We start from the raw sequence: 19,318 nt of genomic DNA, 5'->3' as shown, positions 1-19,318 counted from the left end.
TAGCTCATGCATGCAATTTTGAAGGGCTTTAATTTTGAAATGCTACATCAGAATGTCCTGGTTCTTGAGGTGGTCTGCTATCAACCTGAGGTGAAATGATTTTGTAACTATGCACCATTTCCTCTTAATAATCGTCACGTCTCTGAACATATGAGACATACTGGTTTTAAACTGTCCGTGGGAAGAATTAACCTATAAGAGTCTGTTAATTCTTGGTTAAAGACTCTGGTCTCTCTGGTCTCTCTGACCACTTTTCTCTTTTCGGAGAACGTCATGAGAAACAACTTCTCTGACTCACGTAATAATGCTCCTGCCCTTCGTTCTCTTTCCTCTCTCAGCCCCGTGTGTGTACATCTCACTCGAGTCAGGAAACGTGTCAGAATACCCATATTTGATTGACTGAGCTGCGTCATGTGATGTGATTTACAACGCATGTAATTGGTCGGTTTGTTTCCTGGATCACTGACCGAGAGCCGTAAAGGCTAGAAAAGCTGCACCGGTTAAAATATAGGCGCTCCGTCAAAATGTAATAATTATCAATTATCTATCGGTTTTAGGTCCAGGGTCCGGATACAACAGCGTCTGGGTCCGGATCCGGACCACGGTCCGCTTATTAGTGACCCCTGCTCTATGGCCTCAGGCTTTACTGACAGTACTTAACAGAGTTGAACAAAGGTAGTAGTAAATAGTAGCACAACTTTCAGGACAGAAATAAGGACAGTGTGTGTGTGTGTGTGTGTGTGTGTGTGTGTGTGTGTGTGTGTGTGTGTTTGAGAGAGTGAGAAATTTAGAGAGAGAGAGGGTAAAAGAACATGGGAGGTGCATGGCAATGTTTCTGTAAGTTGTTAATAACTTGCCCAGAACGCTGCTCAATTTTTGACCCACTTATCCAAACCCATGAACCCCGAGTTGCTGTATGTAGTGTTCAATGTAGCCACAATGTGTCCCTGACCACCACCGGGGGTGGTTTGGCTGATTGGATCACAATCGGCCCTCAATGCGTTTTTAGGTGCGTTTACATCTGTACTTTTGTGTGGTCAAGCACTATCCGACTGCAAACCGATCACCCAAAACACAATTTAATGCAAGGTGTAAAGGAGGTATAACAATCAGGGTACATCATACAGGCAACAATATGATGTGACAGGCTGAGAGTGTACTGTATTAACATGAGCGCTACACCCTCCAATTTATATTCCACTTTACCTAGCCCTTTTGCACTTTGCGCTGGGGAACCTAATGAACCTAAATAGCAAAATACCAAATTGGATTTAAGTGTCATAAACATTACATTTTTGGTTTTTCAATTAAACTCATGGATGATATTGTGTCTCAGGGCTCTTTAGATTATTGAAATCAATCTCAGACACCTGTGGTAATTGGTTTGCCAGGTGAGCCCAATCAAAGGAAAACTGCTTAAGAAGGACGTTCCACATTATTAAGCAGGCCACAGGTTTCAAGCAATATGGGAAAGAAAAAGGATCTCTCTGCTGCCGAAAAGCGTGAAATAGTGCAATACCTTGGTCAAGGTATGAAAACATTAGATATTTCACGAAAACGTAAGCGTGATCATCGTACTGCGTACTGTGAAGAGATTTGTGGCTGATTCAGAGCACAGACGGGTTTGTGCAGATAAAGGCACAAGGAGGAAGGATTCGGAGAGCAGCTGCTAGAATGCCATTACAAAGCAGCAAACAGGTATTTGAAGCCGCTGGTGCCTCTGGAGTCCCACGAATCTCAAGGTGTAGGATCCTCCAGAGGTTTGCAGTTGTGCATAAAGCTATTATTCGGCCACCCCTAAACAATGCTCACAAGCAGAAACGGTTGCAGTGGGCTCAGAAATACATGAAGACTAATTTTCAAACAGTCTTGTTAACTGATGAGTGCCGTGCAACCCTGGATGGTCCAGATGGATGGAGTAGTGGATGGTTGGTGGATGGCCACCATGTCCCGACAAGGCTGCGACATCAGCAAGGAGGTGGCGGAGTCATGCTTTGGGCAGTTCACATCAAAACAGCAACTCTGGGAGGCTATTCTGACATCCTGCAAAGAAATTCAAGCAGAAACTCACCAAAAACTCACAAGTTCAATGGATGCAAGAATTGTGACGGTGATTTCAAAGAAGGGGTCCTATGTTAACGTGGAACTTGGCCTGTTAAGATGTTTTTGATTGAAATAGCTTTTGATTTCAGTAAATATGACCCCCTAATGCTGCAAATTCAACAAATTAGCATTTTTAGTTCTTTAGAATCTATAAAATGTTTTTAAACTCTGTTGTGCATAATAATTTGGAACAGTGCATTTTGAGTTTTTCATTTTTAAAAAAAATACTTTTATCATTGGGAGGTTTGTTCAATAAAATTTGAATTATACTCTTAACGGTTGATGACTTGAAAATTATTCTGACTTTCATTTGCATCGACTATTTAGGAAAATCTGAGAAAAATATAATTTGCATAATAATTTGGAACGCGGTGTATGTACAAACAAATAATGCGATAACTTAATATTACATTACATTACATTACAGTCATTTAGCAGACGCTTTTATCCAAAGCGACTTACAATAAGTGCATTCAACATTGGTAATCAAAAGAACTACTAGTCACCAGAAGTCATAAGTACATTTCCTTTTCCAAACAAGCATCTAAGAGCATGAAGCAGAGCATAACTCAGAGCCAAAGTACAGCGCAGAAACAAGAAAAACAGTTAGTGCTATAAGTAATACGAATACAATAAGTGCAACAAGCTAGTATGAAAACAATAAGTGCTAAGTGGAAGGCTCAGGGAAGCACTTCCTGAAGAGGTGGGTTTTCAGCCTGCGCCGAAAGATGGGCAGCGACTCCGCTGTCCTGACGTCAGTGGGAAGTTCATTCCACCACTGTGGGGCCAGGACAGAAAACAGCCGTGACCGGGTCGATCGGCCGCCAGGACCTCTGAGCGACGGGGCGACCAATCGCCCCGAGGCAGCAGAGCCAAGTGGTCGGGCGGGGGTGTAAGGCTTGACCATGGCCTGGAGATAGAAAGGAGCTATTCCTTTCACTGCCCTGTAGGCTAGCACCAGAGTCTTAAACTGGATGCGAGCTCTTACAGGTAGCCAGTGTAGAGAACGGAGAAAGGAAGTTGTATGGGAGAACTTGGGGCGATTGAACACCAGGCGAGCTGCGGCTTTCTGGACAAGCTCCAGAGGTCTGATGGCCGACGCCGGGGCTCCGGCGAGTAGAGAGTTGCAGTAGTCCAGGCGGGAGATGACAAGAGCCTGGATGAGAACCTGCGCCGTCTCGTCAGTCAGGAAGGGACGAATCCTCCTGATGTTGTAGAGCAGGAATCTGCAGGAGCGTGTAACGGATGAAATGTTTGCCGAGAATGACAGTTGGTCATCCAGGGTCACACCCAGGTTCCTCGCAGTCCGAGTTGGCGTCACCACGGTATCATCAATGGTGATGGACAGGTCCCGGTGCGGGCAACCCTTCCCCGGGAGGAACAGTAGCTCAGTTTTGTCTAGGTTGAGCTTGAGGTGGTGTGTCGTCATCCACTTCGAGATGTCAGCCAAACACGCAGCGATGCGCGTCTCCACTTGGGATGTCACCGGGGGGAAATGACAAGACCAGCAGGGTGTCATCGGCATAACAATGGTAGGAGAAGTCATGCAAGCGAATAACAGAACCCAGAGATGTTGTGTAGAGCGAGAAGAGAAGGGGGCCCAGAACTGACCCTTGCGGAACCCCCATAGTCAGCATGCGTGGTTCCGACACGGCCCCTGTCCAGGTCACCTGGTAGGATCGACCCGTCAGGTAGGATGCAAACAGGGAGAGTGCAGAGCCTGAGACGCCCATCCCCTCGAGGGATGAGAGGAGAATTTGATGGTTCACAGTGTCAAACGCCGCAGACAAGTCCAGGAGAATCAGGACAGAGGAGAGAGAGTTAACTCTTGCGGCGTGAAGCGACTCTGTCACCGCAAGGAGGGCCGTCTCTGTCGAGTGACCCACTTTGAACCCGGACTGGTGAGGGTCCAAAAAGCTGTTTTGGTGGAGATAGGAAGACAGTTGGTTAAAGACAGCACGTTCAAGTGTTTTGGATAGAAAGGGTAGAAGAGAAACCGGTCTGAAGTTCTTGACATCAGAGGGGTCAAGTGATGGTTTCTTCAGAAGGGGGATGACTCTGGCGGCCTTGAAGGCCGTGGGAAAGCATCCTGAAACAAGAGATGTGTTGATGAGGTGGGTGAGGAAAGGAAGGAGTTCAGTCGCAATAGACTGAAGAAGAGGGGAAGGGATCGGGTCAAGGGAGCACGTGGTGGGGCGGTTAGACGTAACAACGTTGAGGACCTCGTTAATATGAGAAAATTAGGTTAACATGATGCTACAGTAACACTCTGGACTTGACTTGTACTGACTGGAGTAGCCAGTAGTATCAGTTCCCAATGCAAAAATTAAATTGAGTGAGTGAATTATTAATTGAAGGGAACAAATTAACTGAAATGCTACTGTAATTTGTGCTCATGATTTACCGATTCATGTGTCATGACACAAGTTTGAAAAGCTTGAGTTTAGACGAAAAGTGCATTTAGTGGAATAGCTACACTAATCACTACAAATTCTAAATGAAATACCAATTTGTAGCAGTAACTCTTAAGGTCTGAAATAAAATAAAAAAACAAGGAGAGTAAGGCTGATAATATTAACTTACAACTGAATAATGTGATTAACTAATTTCTTGTTTCACTTATTTCAAGAAATTACTTACATAACATGATTGAACTCCACTGCACTTAGTTCAATCTAACTCACCCTGTCTTAAGAATAGTTCGCCACCTCAGATTTTAAATCACATTGTGAAAAACAAGATTAGATGTTAACGTGGACATTTCTCCCCGTGGACTGTGAAGTAGGGCGACACAGAGACCTAATTTCGGCTAGATAGAGCCATATATTATGTGGGTCAGTCTCCCGGCCATTTTTCACAGTTTGCATCCTCCTAGAAGGCATTGTGATTCCACATCTTGTGAATAAATGGCTGTAATATGTCTAGGTGTAGCTCTTGAGACTGTCTGTTCATATATCTCACTGTCTGCTCATTGTGAGAATGCGTGTTCCCTGTGGTTCTTGACGCACCTCCCAAATCCATCTTCTGTATCCACCTGATCTCGTATAGTTAATCTTGTGTTTTTAACATGATTAACACCTGAACAAACGAACATATGATTGAAATGGGCTTACATGTTTCAAGGGTTGTTGTACTGACTGTTGTTGTACTTTAACTGTATTGTATGTACATAATCCCTCTGAGGATTTTTGGTAACACATCATTTCACAGTGGCTTTATTCTATATTGTGTTCAATATTTGTAAACCTCATTTACACTTATAGCTACGGTCTGTGAAAGTCTCCACGTTACATAATGTACTTAAACTGACTCGACAGTACAGGTTGCTACCTACGTGTATACACTGTATACTTGCACCCCTGTGAGTGCATGATAGAAGAGAGATTATCATTAAGCCTATTTTATTTTGTTTTCATTAAGTCAGGTTTTTCTTATACATTTGTGTGTCTTGAAGGATATGTTGGGAAATGTGCTTTTTTGCCAAGAGCTAGATGAGAAGATCGATTCCACTTTCATATTTTTATTTTCAACGTAAGACTAGTAGCCAGTTAGTTTAGCATGAAGACCAGAAACTGGGGGGGATACCTACGTCTCATTTTGAAGAATAATTCTAGCGTCAATAGGATCAATACAAAAAAAAGGGATCAACTTCTCTCTTCTACACCGTTTAGTATTTCAGGGGGTGGGGAAGTGGGCAAGTGCAAATTGACCCCAACACTTCATGCCCCTGACTGCTGTGATCCCATTACAAGATGGTCTCTAGTAGTAGTAGTTGTTGGTAATATTGTTCATCCATAGACTTCAGATTATTCTGTTATTGATGTCAGTGAATGTCAGCTTGCATAAAAGCATCAAATCAGTGTGTACAAGATATGTTTTCAAATCACACATGATTCAGACTTGCAGTTTACTGAAACTAATGAGCAGCAGAAATGATGTTGACACTCAGTAGCCCAATTTCCAGCCATTTCATTTTGGCTGATAGGACCCTCTGCTGTGATCATAATCTTGCCTCTTGTTTATAAGTTACAGCTGTTCTGACACTGAGAATTGGAAAACAGAGCAATCCCTGAGGAACACAGATGGTGGTGGTGTGTGTGAGTGCATGTTAATTTGTGTCTTGTTATGCATATGTCCTAGTTTGGGTGTACAATTATGAGCATCATGAACAAGAAAGAGACAGAAGAAGACCTCCTTTAATGGCAATAGCAACTGCACATCTGCATAAAGTAAATTGTCCTGTATCTGTACTGTTCTCTCAAGAATGTGTTATTGTGTTTAAAGGTGTTAAAACATTCTGAACGTTATTATAGCAGCAAACAACCTTGTTATCGTAGCCGGACTGACTGTAAGAGCGTTGTCACTGCATGCGAGTCCCAGTGTGTGACCCACTGGCTTGGGGCCCACACCACTCTCTTTTGCATCGTGGCTACGAGTGAGCGACTATTTTTCCTTTACGCATGGAGAGGACCAAACCAGCCCACCAGTTGTTCGCAAATATATTTTTGGTTCATAAAACTGTGGTGGTACAAAATAGACTTTGGCGGGCAACATTGTATTCACCGTGTCAAGGTGAGTCAGAGACATTAGAAAAAGACAATAGTGTTGTAAGAACTGGCACACAGCACCAGGGAATCAGACCACGGCTTAATACAGCAAGAAGGCCGCTCATTGTTCAGCCTTTTATTGAACAGACTGCCCCGAGGGAGTAAGTGGTGGTGAGAGACAAGCAGAGTGCAGAGACAGATTGCTCAGAAGATACTGGCCTACATTTTGTCCAGTGGAGTACTGTGTCAGCAGCAGCACACACACATACAGGCACAAATTCATTTGTAAACCACAGGCACGTATGTATACTGTCAAAAATCAAGTTACTTACACATTGTCATACAGATCATGTAAAGCTCACGTCATGTAAATGCATTTCAAAAGTCACAAACAGTGAAGGCAATATATTTTTGATTTGATATGGTCTGAATGAGTAAATTGGACTGGATGTCTGCAAAGTCTGTGGAATTTCAATTAGTTTACTCTTTCTGCAAAAGCATTTTTCTTCTTCTTCCTAAAAGATATTTTTGGGGGGGCATTTTTGCCTTAGACAGAGGACAGTGTAGTGACGCCGTGGGTCGGGAAAGCAGTATCAGCGGTGAGTAGCTTTTAAAGGCAGTGCAGAAGGCGGTTAGCTAGCCAGTGGGGCACAACAGAAGGACTCACATGCACTAAAATGCACGTGCGGATGAACCAGCTACATAAACACAGCAAAGAGAAGCTCCGACACACAGAGGGAATGTGAGTTCACTCTCTGTTCAGGACGCTCTTATTCCACCATATCTTTACATAGCAAATAGTTATAGTTGCTGCTATATTAGTATTCTGATCTGCAAATGTAGCTATTTCAGTGGTGCCATTCTATATCTAATTTTTTGTTTTGGTCTTGTCTTCAAAAAATACTGTCATCATTACTAATGCAACATGGCAATAGGTCAAGTTCAGAAGTGTCAAATTGTCAGAGAGAACAGTCACAGCCAACAAGAAAGAGATCACTTAAGACAAATATTTTGGTATAACAAGATGAAACAAGTTCAGGAAAGTTAATGTGTCCGTGCTGTCTGCTAGGAGTGCCAAAGTATAAAAGAGTTCCAGTATGTTTAAAGCAACACTGTCAGAAACAAATGGAAGTGGTTCATAGACAAAAACCAGGTCAGTAGATCACCTGTTTAAACAACGTTTTTGACTTCTTGCCATACGCACAAGCGTGGGCTCCTACACTTGTTCAAATGCTGTTCTCTTTGTGTGCATGTCTGTAGGAGTATCATCATGTGATGTTTCTGTTGGCTTTGAAGGCGTCCCTGACTTAGTGAGTCATCTATGATTAGCTGTTACAGCAGCTATAGATTCTGCAATGCATTTGTCTTCCTTCCACTGTCAATCGGTAGGAGTCTCACTAAGCTCTACATTGAGCTGTTTGTGTTTCTTGGATAAGACATCAATGCTGCTGCTGTATCAAATCTATAGTAGCCTGCTGTTTCTGCTGAAGGTACATCTCTAAATGTTTGGCGATGAATCCAGGCATAGGGATTTAAAAAAATCATAGCACACTGAAAGGCTACTTAGCCCACGATTATTATGCCCAGCCCTACTACTATAACTTAATCAATGTAGAAGCTGTTATATAGGGCCCGACAATGGAACTTCAAAGTGTAAAACACCATGTTGTTATAAGGGATGAACAGTTGAACTGTTGCTTGTTTACCTGCTGCTAAAATATTTAAATATCCATGTAAACATGGACAAGTATGGGCATTTGGGCTATGCATATGCATTATTTCACGATGACTCATGATGGCACAATATCTGCTGTCAGATAAAAAAAAGCTTCATTATTGTACCTGTTGTATGTTGTATGGGAACCAACAGGACATGTTTCAAAAAAGCTAACTGATTTCAATACAGACAAACAAACAAAAATTACATTCCAGCATATCTTGATGCATTTTAGCTTCAGGGGTAAATTGGGTTATTTTAATGTCATCACATTCAGGGGTCAAGGCTGATTGACGTTGTTTTTTCTGTCTACGGAGCTCGCTACCTGCGTCTGCAAATTTGAGTGACATAAATGGGTCATGTCTACCGCAGAGCAGACAAAGAAGAACACAGTCACAAATGTGTATAATGAGAAATGCGAGGGCTCCCCATTAACATGCATTGGTTTTTTTTACCACCTCATTATAACCCTTAAGTGACTAAAAGCTTCACCTTTTTCATGAGGATGTGTTTTCAGCTCTCCTTCATAACAGATCAAACTAAAGGTCCTCTCTCATGTGAGCCGTAATAACTGAACCACGAACAGAGAATAACTAATGTCTGCAATATTACTGTACATTAAACAATGACACCTTTAAAAAAAAAAAAAGTGACATTATCATAATTTATTTAGGAATGCTTATCACACAAAAGAAACAAAATGTCAACATTGTGAAATAATGTAGAGACAAACATCTAAACACAACCAGAAGATTTACTGTATTTGTGTCACAGGAAGGGTGTGTAAAGTCATTGAGTCTAATATTCATTAAAAAATGTTTGGCTGCTTTCACAAACCTGATCATTCTCACTGCACACCATCTTGAATCGCCAGTTATTTTTAACTTCCCAAGTTATACACAGTTGTGTTGGTGGGTAAAAGTAACACAAAAACATGGGTAACACTTAAAATTAAATTCATTTCAAAGGAGGTTCCTGGAAAGAACTACAGATATGTAATTTGATACTTAGAGAAAGTGTTTAATTGGTAATTCCAATTAATACTATCTATTCATTGCTGGATTAGGGTTATTGGCCTAAAACAGAAGGAAGTGGAGGTACTTTGTTGCTGCCCTGTGTGCCACCCAGCGCAATGGAGAGGAGTAAGTGCTTTATTGCTGGCATAACCCAGAGGGTCTTTTAGTCTGATCACGGGAGAGCAAAGTTATCTACAGGTAAGAGTAATATATATATATTTCAAAGGATGAGTAGCCCATAATCTACCGTTTTACCGGAGCAACATATACATTTTTAGATTAGTTCCATTTCCATCTTTTGCCAGTGGTTTCAGTTCTTTAAACTACACTATGAATGCCAACTTAAATAAACTTTAAATGTTTAAATATTTCTGGGAAATTCATCACATTCTTGTTTTGTTTTTCCAGTAATAATGCAGTTATGATCAGGAATAACTCACTCTACCGGCATAAAAAGATGCTCACATCATTGGCAGCAGAGTTTTCACAGTGTCCATTTTGAAGTTGTAAAGTGCAATTGGAAACTGAGAATGGAAGTTAATTTAATTTTTTTACTATGATTTAACGGTTCCATGTGTTTTAGAGCTGTAGAGATTGAAGATGGTTGTTCTGAAAGAGCCTGAAAAAGTATTGACCAGCTTCAGGGGGAATTCAAGAAAAGCGCATTGATTTGCAATAATGTTTATTCTCAAGTGTCTTCAGTCTTTGACTCTACTGATGGTGAAGGACAGGCTAAGCAGCTGCTTCACTCTCACTGTGTGTACATATGTGTTAAAGTGTGCATCGCCTCAGACAATTTCCTGACTGATGAGTATTGAGTGTTGACATTTCTTTGAATCCGAGTGGCAGTTCAGTGAGCACAGCAAGAAAACTCAAAAATGGGTCAGTGTCTACATGGCCGCTTCACTCTTTCTAAAACGTGCGTGTTTGGCCTCAGCTCAACTGCAAACACAGGGTCACAAACAACAGCCATTAATGTTGACCATTAATCTCCCCCACCCCTCCTGCAGTCTGATGTAACCCCCACCCCTACCTGCAGAAAGACGTTTAAAAAAAACTTTGGCAGTGTGTTGTGCCTTGCACCCAAGTAGCTCCTGAGAGAGCCTTATTCACTAAGGTGCTGTGTTGGCCAATCAAATACAGGCAACAAAATGGTCCTGGTAGCTTATTTTGTAACACGAACAGTGTATTTCTACTCTTAAATCTTAAAATAAATTGATCTGAACTTCGGAAATCATATTTCATCTTCTCTGTACCTAAAGAGATTGTGTGCCAACTATTGCAGCTCCTTGCATTGCTGTAACGGGGGGCTTTCAACCTGACCAAGATTTATTCTAAAATGACACGGTTGAATGCCATATTTGAAGAAACTTTTATGGGCCCCATGGCCGGCAGGGGGCAGAGTCTGTGACTACACTGGCATTATAGTGGTCAAGAAAAGAAACTGCCATATAAGGCAAAATCCTCCCTTCCACAAAGCAGGAAAAATATTTTCCCTAAACTATATTGTAGATGTCGAAGCCTCCTTTTGGGTTCCAGCATCAGTCATCTGGTATAGGAGAGTTGCAGTTCCCATGGTAGATATAGACAACTCCATCACAGCGATAATACATCTGAAACACGTCTCCGTATCCGTGGTCCCGCCACCAGGTGCATAGCTGCCGGTTCCACCCACAGGCCAATGTATAAAACAGTTCAGGATGCTCCATGCCGATCATGGTGAAGAAGTCCTGGTCCCCCAGGTGGCCCCTGAAGCGATACTGGTCTGCTAGTTTGGCCACATTGCTAGGCTCCAACAATTGGTTATAGAGCGCCGAGTCCCTCATAGCACCTAGGTCCAATAACATCACGCCGCTGTTGAAGCCCGGGAGGCCGTCGGGAGGAGGATCGCCTACTCTGGTCTGAGGGTTCTCCTTACGATACTGCCAGAAGGTGTGTCTAAGGAAAGACAGAAAGGTTCACATGAAAATAATGAAAAGTGTTCTGTGGGAAAATAAAGTGCCCACAAAAGGAGGCATGGTTTACTGTCAAGGTACATCCATCTTTTGAATAAACACAGTAGCTTGTCAGCTAGTCCTTACCAAACTTATAGCACCACCTTTACTGCAAGGACAGATGAATGAATCTTGCTTTCTCTCTTTCTGGTCACTGGCCCAAAGGCTGATCTGAATGCCTACAAAGCTATTTTTCTCAACCAAACCCAAGCAAAACATTTGCACGACACATATTCTATCATGAGATTTATTCAAGTGGTTAAAAAATGTAGGATGGCTAGAACATGCAGGTGCAGAAAAGTCAGGAATAATGGACAGCTCTGTCTATGTAAAACACAACCACTTTCTTGTGTTGTTGATTAAAAAGAGTGTCTTGTTGAACCTGAACTCATCCCTCTGCAAGGTCTGGAACGTGTACATCAATGGTGAAATGTCTCACTCATATGTATGTTTGGGCTGTTACACATTTAGAAAAGTGATGTTCAACTGTGTTTCAGTCCACGTTTGCTAAACAAACAGCACTGGCCAAAAAACAGGCTGGTCCAAGAGTGTCAGACCGTGCCTGAGCGCCAGACGCTTGTGCCAACTCGGCACCCTGTTCTGCCAACACACCAACTCTTAGGTAGCTAAATGACACACAGAGCTTCACTCAAACAGCATTTGTATGCACAGCAGTTACTTGTGTACAGAAAAGTCAGACCTTTTGTGGGATTTATTATTATTATTATCTTATTTTAAAGTTTACACTGGCGAGAAAAGTTTTAGTTTAGTGTCATAGATGGCATGCAATGCAAGTGTAATAAAGGATCACTATTTTTGGCACACTTGAATAACATATGAGCCAGCAACAGTCCTTTTGTATTTGTGGGTTGCATGGTAAATTAGACCTAGGTTACAATATAAGGGAGTTTTCTAGAGTGGGACCAGTTGTTCAAAGTATACTTGTCAGAAGTAAAGTTGTGAGAAAAACAGTGCGTAAGATCCACACTAAATGTGTGCATACGTACGCATAAAAATATTGAAGGTATTAATGTATGATGGAGTTAGTTGCCTTAAAAGACATGGCGATAGAAGACAGACCGAGCTGTTGCAGGGCAGTCAATTTAAACACTTTTTTTTTTTTTTAAATCACCCTTTAAGTCACGTTAATAAAATCAGCTGCATGCTCTGTTGATGCAGATAAACGCATGTGGGAAAAATTGTGTGTAATAATTATAATTCTTATTGTCGAGGGTGCCTCTGTCCCTTTGTGCAGCTTGATCAAATCTAGTGGGAGCAGTAGATTCTCTGAGTCACGCTTTGATATTATAGCTGACCTATATTCAGCAGCTGTAGCCTGTCCACATAGTTTTATACAATCTGTTGGTTTGGTAGCTAGGGACTTGTGGCCTCTGTGGAGCATTTATCATCTTTAAGACATACACTGGGTCTACGTGCCCAGAGACACATTCAGGGTGAGTAAGTCAGTGAGGGAACATTTCGACTTTTCCATTCTGTTGTCAGAACAGCCGAATACTGCATTTGCTTTTATTAAGTGTCATGGTGGCCGTAATATAAGACTGACAGCATAGCGGTTATGAGACATGACAGACAGTAAAGCTTGAGTTAACAGAAGTATATGAAACAGGTTTTTGTGGTTAGAAATTAAGAGATAATTTACATATAGACACAATTTACTTCTGTTAATTATTATATACTTTTACTTATATAGAATTTTTACAAACAATACTGCAGCTAGGTTTTTAATGAACTTGATCATTCCCATTTTAATACCTCCACCTGGAGGATCATGCAATTGGTATGTGAGTGAGTGTGCACCTCTGTGTCTGTCCACAACTAATCTCTCCGGAAAACTGCACAATATTTTGGGTGGCCAGTTATGGCTGCATGCCCAAGGATCTCTCCCGGTTGCGATGACTCCCACTTTCTCAAATCACCTTTTATTGCCTGTGTTTTACTGCCATTGACTGCCTGGTGTCTCCCCACTCACTACTCTGATAACACAGCTGAGGGCATCGCCAAATCCCAGCTGCTACTCTGCGCCCAGAGAAACAGTGGGGTAAAATAGTTTGCATACTTTTATTGTTTTGACGATGTGTTTGGCTAACAGCTAACATAACTTCCAGTACACACATTCCTGAGTACCTCGCCGAGCTTCTTGCTGGCCTACAAGTACGTCAACATTGACGTGCGGCTTGATTGGTCGGTGGGCTAGCTTGACTGTTGTGAAACTAGCTAGCAGAACTTTGTAGTAGTTAGAGTTAAAGTTTAAAGATATGCAAGACGTTTTTACAGGAACATAACATTTTTTGCGTTTTGACATGTTTGGCGGTGACAATCCCAATATCTACTGCCTCTGTTGAGCGGACATTTTCAGCCCTCAAACGCATTCAAACACATTCAAGAAATACAACTGGGGAGGTTCGACTGTCATCACTGGCGTCCATGAATCGAGAAGGACTTCTTACTGGAACAGAACCGCACGGATGTACTGTACAACCGTGTTATTGAACTCTTTGTAATCATTAATTACATTGATTTTGACTATATGCAGTGCCCGTTAATGATGAAGCATCCCGTCATGCTGGCTTCATAATGAGGTTATTAGGAGGTGGTTCAACTGTAGTAGGACAGCACTGAAGGCCCAGGTATAAAATACACGGCCCACCACTGCAGTAGAAGGATCATCTAAAATTAAATTAACTTGCACATTAGTCACATTTTTCAGATGTACTTTCTCCTTAAGCCTTTGAAAAGTGGTGAGATTTGAAGGGCAAGTACAAAATGCAGCTATGTTCTCTTACACAATGACCTCAGCTTTTCTGTTCCTTTGTACCAGTACACTTAAGCAAGACTAGAAGGGGGTCTGGTTCTGAAGTACACAAATGACAGAGCAAAACTTGGGAATAAGTGGGATGCGTCACACAACGGAGACTCTGCACACAAAGCAAAAAGAGTGTGACTTGCTTCTGGCTAATGTCTCTCATTGTGTCTGTTTGTGGTTTTGGCTATGACACTTATGTGAGTGGGTCTTGTCGCTTGGGTTTTTAAAACATTACAAATACAGCTGCTGGGAAAAGGCATTCTTTTTAATCGTGAGCTTTTTCTGTGGCGAGATGTGTTCTGAATGCGGCTGGTGGGAGGATGCATTCTCCAGCATAATGCTCTGTCCATTAGCACCTTAACAGTGTGGGAGCTGAGAGACCTATCCACTCAACACATGAAAACACTTCAGGTGAGGGGATTGCACACAATACTTTGCTAATACCGAGTTTGAAAATTAAAATATTACAAAGTCCATTACCCATTGGCTAATGGTTTACAAGCCAGCTTACTGGGCTCTCTTGTTTTTTTTTCCCCCCAAATGTTCACTCTGGCAGCATCCTCTTCTAAAGAAAACACTTAATACATCGACAGTGTAACCATGCTGGTGTGTTTTGGGGTGTAGTGCAGCAACACAGACAGATTTCTCTCTTTTCTCCAGGGAATTTCCAGCCAAATCTCCCATTGTTCTGAATAAAAGACAACCCTGATTATAAATTCAAAAAATAACTACTTCCATTAAAGCATAATGTAAATCCCATATTTGGTAAGCTTGTCTCTCAGTCATATATTCTCTCCAGTGAGGCTCTTAGAAGCAGTCTAAATAATTTTTCTTTGGTTGTTATGCACTTTTGAGCTTCCCAACATGACATTCTGTATCACCTAGGATGACTTGTATTATACAGCCCCCGCTGTTTTTTCAATTTTAATAATTTTTTTTTTTTTTAAACTACAAAAAAAAAAATCAAAGCATGTTATAATGTTGATATCAATCAACAACCCAGTCAATACAACACTTTTTATTTTGCATGGAACACTTGGCTTTGTATCCAGAAATTGCACCCGACATTAACGGTCACCACACTTTGAGAGAAGAATAGCTCACTAGTGGCTGGGTGGATAACAATATCCTTGACAGTCTCAGTTACTTTCTAAATTTCCTTTAAAAAACAAGAGAGAGGAAAAAGCTATTGCTGGTCCTGGATTGTGCTTCAAAACTCTGCACTTGAAAACTCAAATATGCTGGTAGAACGACTTGCACTGCTGCACATGGTCATACATACCAATAGTGGTCTGAAAAGACAAGAGAACCAGTTGTGACAGTTAGTGTGAAAGTTTTGTTAGCATCCCTTTATTGTCAAACGGTGAGGCTGTGCATGCTAAGATGCACGATCTCCTGCTACGTTGCTGTGTGTTTTGAAATGAGTTTGTCCGGGGCCACAGGAACAACATTGGCAGAGGATTCCCAGGGTTAGTAACCCATTGAGCCAGTGCAGTGGCAGGGCAGAGAAACAGATCTGCTTGGAGACGCTGGTGCCAACTGGAGTCTGGCAGGAAAACTACATTTCACTCCTAAAACTACTTACGCAGAAACCTGACATCACCAACATTTAGTACGCAGACTACGCTTTGTCTTACATACACACACAAATACTATTTTCCGCTGATGACATATTTCCCAACTTTTTACATCATGAAAACCATGTTAAGGAAAAAAGACACTATATAATAGTGTACATTAGGGTTTCATGATCATGTTTTTTGGCCCCAATCCAAATTCCTCCAATGTTAGGAATCTGCTACGGCCATACTTCTAAGTTTAACTGGAAGAATGCTGGAAACAATCCGCTAGAGAGAAGTAGGGACACTCTCTTGAGTATCTGTAACAAAAAAAAACACTCAGTGCACAGTTGAGGTTGTCCAGTGGTGTTTCAGAGTGGAGGTTCTTCCCACACAAATGAGCTGCAAACACAGGCAGCAGAACGCTGCCTGTCATTTTAACTGGTCAACAGTCAGTCTTGGCTAAAAGTGAAGGGCTGCTACCTGAATGTTTTCAACACTGCTAATAATATGTGTGTTTTTATGCCATTCTTGTGTATTATTTTGCCAATCCAGGTGTCAGAACTCAGACAAATATATTCACATCCTCTTACCTTTTACTGATATACTGTAGCGGAATGCTGCCCAGCATTCATAAAGGAGAGCAGCACAGTAAAAGATGGGGTTATGTAGCTTTACTGTAGCTGATAGCAAAATATGCCCGAGTACCGATCTTCAGAATCAGCTCGGGACATCTCTATATATATATCACATACATAACATTGAGGACACAGTTTTTTATGACGTTATGCATTATGAATAGCAGATAACACCTTTAAAACAAAGATTCCTTTTGGCTAAAGCAAGAAGGTCCCTAGTCACAAGTAAGTCATAGGATGCGAATGTGAACATAGGAAAAAGTGATAATAAGATATGAATATGAATTACAGCTAAAATCAAATGTGATTCGTTGTTTCATTCACAGTTTTTAAAAGCCGGGAGGAAACCACCTGGCTGTATGTTTATCCCAGTAACCAGCTGCTACTTGAAACTTACCACGTGACCGTACCTCATGTAGTTTTAAACACACACACACATCCTGTTTTGATGCTGTGGCTGGATGGAAAACAGTGACATAGTCAAAACAAAGCAGACATGTTTAGGTTGCTGTCTTAGAAATGGACGGAAAAATCAGCTGAGGAACAAAGAGCTTTAAAGTCCCTTGTGTTCACACACACACACACACACACACACACACACACACACACACACACACACACACACACACACACACACACACACACACACACACACACACACACACTTTGATTTGGTTGAATAACACTGATGATTTATCGAGTATAAAAACGATGGTCTGAGAGTGCGGGCTTGTTGTGCAGGGCTGAGGATGAGAGGAGGGAAGAGTTCAGTCTTGAGCTCTCTAGTGCTCCGACCTAAAGTCAAAGTGGGTTCAATAAGTTGCAGTAATACAGCCAGTTATAGAAGGTTATATGGACCCTATCTGTGTGTTTCTCAGTTTGGGGGATGAGCAGATTGTATATTTACTCCAGACAGGTTTAACAAAGAAACAGGAGACACTTCTGAATCACAGGATGAGAACAAAACATTTTCCAACTAAGGGAGCCTTTCTGCTGCTTAAATTCTGCCAAATCTTCTATTATTTATCTGACATGAAGGACTTAAAATAGCTTATTCATGAAAACACCACATCATACCGTCAGTGTTGTAACTGTAACTTTATGTCTGCTGTCATGGATCATAGAGGTAAAATTACATTTTTCACTGATTTGTGGCTAGTTGATGTGTTCAGGTGTGACAAAGCTAAAGCGTCATAGTATACAGATTTAGGAATGTTGTGTTGTGTGTAATGAATCAACCCCCTAACTTTGTACTTGAAGGCAATCTCATCATTTACATCCCTATTATTATCGGTTTTGATTTTACAATTTGCCATTATTAAATGTTTGAGGTTGCGTTTATTTTATCATGAAGATCATGGCATGACAATCATTACATGGATAATTTCTCTCAAATATTGCATTACAACTTTTAGATGGGAAATGACTGAAATAGCTGGTAACACTGCTGAGGTTCTTGTGAATCTGAGCCTGTATGAGAGACTTCTTTCTCACTTAGAAACTGTGAGAGAAAATAACTGTGAATGTGCATATGAGGCCCATTAAAACCACAATCCATCTGGGGTTAACAGTTAGTGAGATTAGTACGGTGGCTCTTAAACCATTAGTGGGAAAGAGATAAAAAATGATATTGCTAATGGGGCTGCTCTTACCAATGTTATGCATAAATATAGCATATCAGCATTGCAAAATAAACTTTGCTTTTGACTAGGGCTGAGTATTACTTGCATCCTAATACTCAGCCCTAGTCACAACTGCACTAGGACATGTGTAGTTGGAATTAATTCAATTAATGTATAACAGCCAAATGTTGGACTTCAGGGAAAATGATTATTTAATTTCTCCCTGTGTTAGACCAAAATTCCATATGTTCAAAACCTAACTTGTGTCTATAAACACAACACATTTTCATCACAAAGTATTTTGTGTGACACTGACAAATTTGCATCATTAACATCTGATGTGTTGTGCCACACTGCCTACCTGTAGACTGGCTGCATCTCTCTGGCGATACCTATTACGGCTCCTGGAGGAAACTGGTCAAATTCTTGGAAAAGGTCTCTGATGTTGGTCCGGTATTTCAGGTCCAGGTCTAGCTGCACTATGCGCGTCAGGCCTGAGAGAAGAGCACAACACATTGATAAGGCAGCAAAAAACTGAAAAAAAACCCATCCAAGATCACTCTAAACATGTGTAAACTGATTGCCGTTTGATTGCTCAATCCATGCGAGTGAATGATGAATGATAATTCATTTTTAACCAAGTTTGAGTAATAACAAAAACGAGTTCTCCTTTTTTAATATTATCCCAGGAAATGTGCTTCTGAGTCAACTCTGCACGTAGGTTGAATTTCATCCAGCGACAGACTAACCACCCCTTCCAGGAATACACGTGAGATGCATTAGGAGCAGACTGAACTCGACTGTTGACAAGCTTAACACAATTAAAATGGTTGCTCAGGGGTGGTGTTGTTGTTCACTTTTGCTTTCTGTAATGTTACTATTGACCTTAACAAAAGGAAATTGCATGAAAATGTCTACAAATTGTGGGGAGAAATATCTAGAAAGTTGAGCATGACTGTAAAAAAAAAACAGCTGTGAGTGAACATACAGTAGATTATTAACGCAGTTGTTTGTGGATGAAATGGTAACAGCAGTATCCAGGATATTCAGGCCCTCATCTGTTCATTGTTTCAGCTTCCTATGTTGTGCTGGTAGGCATGGTGACGAAAGGTTGGAAAATACTCAGGAATGGTGTGGAACAGCATGATTATTGAACTGATGAAAAAAATTGTCAGCTTTAGACAAACTGTCAAATACAAAAGAAAAATAATTTGTACAACTGGTGCTAAAGGACTTAAGAGATGAGAGAACTTAAAAATAATGACATGCATGGGTTGTCTGCATCATGAGCCTTCAGA

General features: G+C 41.2%; 1 protein-coding gene across 1 annotated transcript; it reads right to left on the bottom strand.

The window, feature by feature from the left end:
* Positions 1–6,585: 6,585 nt before the first annotated feature.
* Positions 6,586–18,732, bottom strand: xxylt1 (xyloside xylosyltransferase 1). The gene is made up of 2 exons (XM_068729159.1): positions 18,382–18,732; positions 6,586–11,321 (listed from the first exon to the last, which is right to left on the bottom strand). Exons 1-2 carry the CDS (start codon positions 18,534–18,536, stop codon positions 10,925–10,927), a joined length of 552 nt encoding a protein of 183 aa, XP_068585260.1. The 5' UTR covers positions 18,537–18,732; the 3' UTR covers positions 6,586–10,924.
* Positions 18,733–19,318: the final 586 nt, after the last annotated feature.

Source organism: Cebidichthys violaceus, unplaced genomic scaffold, assembly GCF_023349555.1.
Source record: "Cebidichthys violaceus isolate CVI_PGR_0920_01 unplaced genomic scaffold, fCebVio1.0.p SCAF_101, whole genome shotgun sequence".
In the NCBI taxonomy this organism is placed as follows: domain Eukaryota; kingdom Metazoa; phylum Chordata; class Actinopteri; order Perciformes; family Stichaeidae; genus Cebidichthys; species Cebidichthys violaceus.
This window is presented reverse-complemented; position numbering and strand designations above follow the sequence as displayed.

Bases quoted from the DNA above. Each gene is read 5' to 3' on its own strand.
- xxylt1 (XM_068729159.1), bottom strand. From the start codon at position 18,536: ATGTGTTGTGCTCTTCTCTCAGGCCTGACGCGCATAGTGCAGCTAGAC. The intron at 11,322-18,381 runs GTAGGCAGTGTG...GTCTTTCCTTAG, and splicing joins GAGATGCAGCCAGTCTACAG to ACACACCTTCTGGCAGTATC.